The sequence below is a fragment of the Garra rufa genome, chromosome 21 (genome assembly GCF_049309525.1).
Source record: "Garra rufa chromosome 21, GarRuf1.0, whole genome shotgun sequence".
Lineage (NCBI taxonomy): Eukaryota > Metazoa > Chordata > Actinopteri > Cypriniformes > Cyprinidae > Garra > Garra rufa.
The window spans coordinates 17,140,915-17,148,683 of NC_133381.1; the positions used below are offsets into that span (position 1 = coordinate 17,140,915).

The 7,769-nt window shown below is 36.1% G+C and overlaps 1 protein-coding gene across 1 annotated transcript; it reads left to right on the forward strand.

The window, feature by feature from the left end:
* Positions 1-1,482: 1,482 nt before the first annotated feature.
* Positions 1,483-7,320, forward strand: ikzf5 (IKAROS family zinc finger 5). Its single transcript, XM_073827174.1, has 4 exons — positions 1,483-1,819; positions 2,169-2,351; positions 3,962-4,135; positions 5,403-7,320. The coding sequence occupies exons 2-4, from the start codon at positions 2,219-2,221 to the stop codon at positions 6,350-6,352; spliced, it is 1,257 nt and encodes a 418-aa protein (XP_073683275.1). The 5' UTR covers positions 1,483-1,819; positions 2,169-2,218; the 3' UTR covers positions 6,353-7,320.
* Positions 7,321-7,769: the final 449 nt, after the last annotated feature.

Consider the following 7,769-nt stretch of genomic DNA (forward strand, 5'->3'; position numbering starts at 1 on the left):
CAAAATAGCTTGGTAGAATTTGATCTTTCTTTCTGTAACCCAAAACAACTGTTTTATTTTAGGGGTAAATGTCTGCAATAAGGCTATGAATGAACTGTTTGTTAACATTTTAACCCACGATGGGAGGCTGGCAGGTTGTTCTCTGGTCATCTGAACCATGATCACAGGCAATGAATTGCTGAGTGTTACTCTAGAAGCCTCTCATTACAACTCTGAAGAGTGTCATAAGGATCCAAAGCTCTCGCTCTAACTGGTCATTTGTCACACTCTCTTCAATGGTTTTCCTACAACCCTGACACAAATGGGGCAATGCGATCTTCGGCTAACTTCCCCTCTAGTTAAATATTAAACGCTATGAAACATAAATGAGCCAATCCTGCTATTTAAAGTAATGCAATTGGCTCAAGTACTCATCAAACTGCTCATGACATTTGAATATGGAAATTATCCATGTATTTAGCTAATCTGGTAAAAGACGATGAATCATCAATGCACTTGATGCAGAATACTAAAAGGTTTTGAAAATAATCGGATCATTGCTGTTATGCAGTACCTGATTGTAAATTAATATGACTAAGTTGTATTTAAAATGGTACGCAAGACTTCCAAAAATATGCATTTAATTTCAACTGAATTATTTATGCAGTGACAAGAAAACAACAGGATGGAATAACAGAGCTAGTTAGTTATTGCTAAGTGGGGGATGAGAGTGAGAGTACAAGTTTAATTTAATATGTTTAATCATCTTTTTAATTTTTTATATCACACAGATTTCTTTAATTTTATCAAACAGAATTGTGACTCAAACTAAGTAAAACCACAAAACATCAAGTTAAACTCCATTGTAAATACTTACATATTTTGCACTAAAATGATGTCCTCTTCTGAAGGATTGCATTAGTAGAAACATGGCTTTTGTTATTTAAAATAAAGGAATATCCACATTTTTCCTCAATGTGGAAGTTAGCCTATGGGTGAGCCTTCCGGTTCATTAACTACTATAGGGAAAGAATGAGAAGAATAACAATGTGCAGTAAACAACAAAAATGTTTGCACTAAAACCAGTTTGTTAATAATTAGGATAATACATTAAAATAATATGGTAAGACACCAATTTGCAATCTAGCAGCAAAACTAGCAGTTTTGTACAGCTAAAAATAGCTGGATGTGAATAAACCCGGAAGCCAGACCCATAAAATTTACAAGTAGCTGTGCCTGCTCTTACAGGAAGAAAAGGGTGGATAAACAAGACAAACAAAAATTTTAACAACCATAGCCTACATATAACACCTAGAGATATAAGATAGAGTATCTGAAATCTCAAATCAAAATATGGAAATGATGTATAGTTCACTCATATATTCGCTTACTGTGATATGATATGTACATTATTTTTGTACACTTACAGTGACATACAGGAACTAGATGTTCAACCATCGCAACGAAGTCGGAATCATTTGAGCGGTGCACCGCCTGGATGAACTTTCACCTCTGCATTTTCTTTTGTTTTGATGTCGCAGAGCATTATTTTCACCCACTAAACTTGGGTTTTTACTCTCTGTTTACCAATGACACAGTCCTAAATGACACGCGGAGTATGTTTCAAACACGTCGATCCGACTGTCGGTCAAATGTAAAGCTCGTTTGAAATCTGTTTTTAACTGAATCAGTCGTGCTAACTCGCTGACGTTAGCTGCCCAGCATCACTATGGAGCTTTTTCCAGTCAGATTTTTCTAACATCTCGTTAAAAAACGGGTCGTGAGTCAGAACATCCAAACACCCGAGTGTGGTTTTAATTTCTCCGACGCCCTTGAAAAGGTAAATGTTGTTAACTGTTGTTTTAATGATTTGGAATGCTTAGCAACGTCAACGTTCACACACTATCTTAGCAACGCCTGTTACCTTGTCAACTGGATAACAGTCAGACTAATACAACTAATTCGTGTTACAACCGCCACAAGTTTTACGATACGTAAGCTTAAAATGTTTACTGTACCCTTTGGTCTGTGGATGTATGTTTTTGTAAAATAATCGACTGGGTTCGCACTTTAAAGATTGCTTGTAAAGTTTTATTTTGTTGGTCTTTGGTGCTAAAATGATTTTTATTGTGTATGTTGTCATTCAGTTGCATCTTTATGATCTGTTTGGATTTTTTTTTTTTTTACAGCTTGTTTGGTCCCGTTTAAGACAGAAAAGGACGACGGTGTAGATCTTTCAATGGGCGAGGAGAAGCCAGAACCACTGGATTTTGTGAAGGACTTTCAGGAGTACCTTAGTCAGCAGACCCAACATGTCAACATGATATCTGGCTCTGTCATCGGAGTAAAAGACGGTGATGATCTCCAAGGAGGTATTGCTTAAATAGCCTTTTTGGTTTAGGTCTAAAATGCACAAAAGATATCTGAATGGATTTATACTTTTTATGATTTAGTAGTAATTCAAGTTTATATAAACATCTGCATCTGATTTTGCCACTTCTTTTTTTTAAATCTTAAATTAAAATGTAATTAAAATGAAATTAAATAAGAGCAATGCCATAATAACAGGGTTGCAGATTCTAACATCTTAAATTAAGCTGACAGTCAGTGGGTAATTTGAGACCAAATGTTGGTTTGTAGTTACTGATAATCATTATACACTACCAGTCAAAAGTTTTTGAAATTGTTATTTATTTCTTTATTTTTTAAATGTCTCTTCTGCTCACGAAGCCTGCACTTTGAAATATTTTTACTATTTAAAATAACTGTTTTCTATTTGAATGCATTTTAAAAATGTAATTTATTCCTGACTTTTCAAAGCTGAATTTTTAGCATCGTTACTCCAGTCACATGATCCTTTAGAAATCATTATAATATTCTGATTTGCTGCACAAGAAACATTTATTATAATGTTAAAAGCAGCTGAGTATCATTTTTTCAGGTTTCTTTGATGAATAGAAAGTTCAGAAGAACAGCATTAATTTGAAATAAATATTTTGTGACATTATACATCACTTTTGAACAATTTAAAGCACCCTTACTAAATAAAAAATAAAAGTATTAACTTCTATAAGCAGTTATTTTAAATAGTAAAAATATTTCACAATATTACTGCTGTTGCTTTATTTTGGATCAAATAAATGCAGTCTAGGTGAGCAGAAAATAATTTTTTTAAAAACATTAAAAAACTTACTGTTAAAAAACTTTTGACTGGTAGTGTATATTATGTGTAACTGAGTATTGGTTATATATATATAGTAAATAAAATGATTTAATTCTTTCTTTCTTTATTATATTTATTTTATTATTTGTGTTTACATGAAACATACTAAACATGATGTGGGGTCTTAATGTTGTTATTATGTTTTTAATAATTATAGTGAGTTATAAAAAAAAAGTTAAAAATAAAAAAACTGTAAATTAATATAAACTTAACAAATTTGTTAGATTTGTTGCAATTACTAAGAAGTTGAGGACTGTTTGTTAGATAATAGTTTGTATTAGATTATAGCATTTTATTTTTCATTATATGCCCTGCCAAGTCCGAATACCGTATTCCGAAAGGAAATGACTACGAAAAGTACTACGAAACGCCTAAAGGGAGTAAATACAATATGGGAGGAAAAAAATACTTTCTCTCACAATTTTAACATGGGGTAATTATGCTGTTTATAATTTGTGAGCATCAGGGAGCCAATATTAATTAATGTAGCTTTTGAATGCACACTTGCTTTTTACATTTACTTTGGAGCTTCGCAATCACACAGTACTTACCACACGTTTTATAATATTAGGCGTTTGTCAGTGGTGCTCAGGATCTCCAAATCATTCACTATTGTCATATCAGTCATCTCTCCTTACATTATTTATGTGGTGGTGATTTTTATGTTGGAAACTGTAATGTAACAGGCTACCACTAGTAAGCGGCTAACCGTGACCCTTTAGTGGCTCCATAAATATTTTTATTTTTTATACCTTACAGAACTTGGTCAGAATGGCCTGGAGCACCCAGCAGTGGACATGTCCTTAGAAGATAATTCAGGGATGTTGGTGGATGGCTTTGAGAGAACATATGATGGGAAACTCAAGTGCCGCTATTGCAACTACGCCACCAGAGGCACTGCACGGCTGATCGAACATATTCGCATTCACACAGGTAAGACTGATCTGATAAATTTGATCTTTCAGCTCATGTACACTCTGACCAGCTATATACAGTTAAAGTTTACATACACCTTGCAAATTTGCAAAATGTTTATTATTTTACCAAAATAAGAAAGATCATACAAAACGCATGTTCTTTTTTTTATTTAAAACTGACCAGAATAAGATATAAGAAAAAAATAATTATTGAATTTATAAAAATGAATCCGTTCAAAAGTTTACACTTGATTCTTAAACCTGTGTTGTTACTTGATTGATCCACAGCTGTGTTTTTTTTTTTTTTTGTTTAGTGATGGTTGTTCATGAGTTCCTTGTTTGTCCAGAAAACTGCCTGCTGTTCATCAGTAAAATCCTTCAGGTCCTACAAATTCTTTGGCTTTTCAGCATTTTTGTTTATTTGAACCCCTTCCAACAATGACAAGGTGATGCTGAGATCAATCTTTTCACACTGAGGACAACTGAGGGAATCATATGCAACTATTACAGAAGGTTCAAACACTCCCTGATGCTTTAGAAGGAAAAGCGATGCATGAAGAGCCGGGGTTGAAAACTTTTAAACGAAATGAGGATGTGTACATTTTTCCTATTTTACCTAAATATCATATTTTTTTTCGTGTAGTACTGTCCTTCAGAAGCTACAGAAAATACTTACATGTTTCTCAGAATACAAAATAAGTTAAATTTACCCTAATCTTCAAATTCAAAAACTTTTTACCCCCCTTACTACCCCCTTACCCCCTAAGAGCCTTAATGAATAATGTTTCCTTCTGGAGCATCAGTGAGCATTTGAACCTTCTGTAATAGTTGCATATGAGTCCCTCAGTTGTCCTTAGTGTTCAAATACACAAAAATGCTGGAAAACCAAAGAATTTGTGGGACCCGAAGGATTTTTCTGAAGAACAGTGGGCAGTTTCCAGGAAAAACAAGGAGCTCATTAGCAACTATCATTAAACAAAAAACAAAATAAAACACACAACTGTGGATCATTCACGTAACAACACAGTATTAAGAATCAAGTGTTTGTAAACTTTTGAAAAGGTTCATTTTTATAAATTCAACTATTATTTTCTCTTGCGGACTATATGTAAACGTCTTTTAAGTGAAACATCTTATTCAGGTCAGTATTAAATAAAAAATATCATGCATTTTGTATGATCGCTAAGATGTATGCAAACCATTTGACTGACATTTCAGCTGTACATGCTCTTTGGTGTATTCACCAAACATATTTATAAGATGTTCTCCATCTCCTCCTCCAGGTGAAAAACCCCATAGATGCCACCTGTGTCCTTTCGCCTCAGCATACGAACGCCACCTGGAAGCGCACATGCGCTCTCACACAGGCGAGAAACCTTACAAGTGTGAGCTCTGCTCCTTCCGATGCAGCGATCGCAGCAACCTCTCTCATCACCGACGACGCAGACACAAACTCCTTCCCATGAAGGGGGCGCGCTCCGCTCTCTCACACAGAAAGATGCTCAGTGTTTTGCAAAAGAGAGGAAACTCACTTGGTTATGGCCGCCGGCTGCTCATCAACCTCAGTCCGCCATCCATGGTATTGCAAAAGCCCAATTCAGAGCAGCACCACTTGGGTGACTTCTCTCATGACCTCCCTCCTCACACCCACCTCCATCAGGAGGCCTATAACGGTCTAGGAAAGGATCCACAAGCTGGTGGAGGAATTGGAAGTGGCTCCAGAGAGGAGCAAGACATGGCTTTGGACAACCCGCTTAACCAGCTTTCAACTTTAGCCGGTCAGCTTGCCAGCCTCCCACCAGAAGCCCAAGGTGCACCGGTATCTCCCGGAGCGGAATCTCTACCCGACGAAAAACCCACGTTCCTCGTCCAACAACCTGTGACGGCACCTGCCGCCGTCTCTGTCAGCGCGGCTCAAGCTTCTTCTCCCATCACCCCCGAGCCCAGACCAGCTGCGCACAGCGGCTGTAGCCCAGGAGTTGGACCCTGCAGTGAGAGAACCAGCACTCCGAGTGGTACCAACAGCCAGCCAGGGACGCCCACCCCGGTGCAAGACCCCCAGATGCTCCACCACTGCCCTCACTGTCACATATATTTTCCAGACAACATCCTCTACACCATCCACATGGGCTGCCATGGTTATGAGAACCCTTTCCAGTGTAACATATGCGGACACAGGTGCAGAAACAGCTATGATTTTGCCTGTCACTTTGCGAGAGGTCAGCACAAATAAGGACACGTGGTTATTGCAGGCCTTCTTTTTGCCCTGTTTTACATAATAATAAAATTCTAGTATCTGGAACATTCCAAAGACAGAATCCCTGCTTTGTAATTATTGTATTTGAACTGTTATCGGTATGTTATGCAGAAGTCAGTTATCCACATTCAGAGTGTACATTTTTTTTGGTCTTTGAAAAGGTTAGAAATGTTGATGCTAATGGTGTCCTCACATCAAAAATCTATCATCCCAGATTATTCCAGTTATGAGAATTTTCTCAAATTTTTAGATTTTGCCTCAACTCTCTTGTATAAGTGCCAGAGTTCAGTAATCAGTGCCTACAGTTATTTTCTGAAAGTTGACACTTAAGATTTTGTATTATTTTTATTTTTTACATTTGGAATTTAGTGACATGACCGGCTATTCTTACACTTTGGGTTTAAATGTAGTATAATGACATTGCCACATTTAATTTTTTTTCCTTCTAATTTAAAATGATCACAAATTATTACCTGTTTCTTGGTTGAGAGAGCTGCATTATTTAAACTTAACTTAAAAACTTAAATCAACAAGTTTGTGATTGAAGATAAATATGTTCTAGCACAGGTAAGTTGACTGTTTAGCAGTGAGAAATAGTGTCCTGTAGGATCGTTGTCCAAATTTACTGTAGTGACCTGAGGTCTTCTCCTTGCTTAGCGCCATGGCACATGGCTGTATACACTGGGTTTGTAAAGCAGTGTTGATGATTGTGTTTTGGGCAGTGTGAACACACTGTTCTCTCTCTTTTTCATTCTCTCTCCCTCATCGCTGCCATCAGTGCCATGCTGTAGATGTTATTTGTAATGTTTTTGGAAGCGTCTGTGGTGCTACTATTTAAACATTTCATATGCCTGTCTGCATAATGAACTAAATTATCAGATAAGTATTGTATAACATGTTTTGGTAAATTTGATGTTGAATGTCAATAAACCTGACTTACATGATGAATGATTGTTTGTCTTTTCATACTTGAAACTGGAAAGGTAGGTCTGGTCCACATGAGGGAGCTTTCCTTTTCATCTGGTGAGCTGCCTAAATTGATTTAATTTTGTTAACAGTTTTAAGAGAACTTAAAATGTCTCTTCTCTCAGATCCATCATGAAATTACATAAAAAAACATGCCTGCTATGTTCATACTTTATTTAAACTGTGATAATTTTAATATTTTGCATAATTTTGTTAATTGTAAAAACTGGTGGACATTTTTTTTGGTAGGGCGCCACGTCCAATAATTTTATTATACATCCTAGTATGATGTGTCCTAGTATGACAAAAGAAAAAATATTAAGACTTATATTTTATAAAAAGACACACAACTTACGTATACAGTGCAACAGCAAAAATTGTCAGGAAGTATATAACTACGTCAAGCTGCAATACCAAATAAACCCAC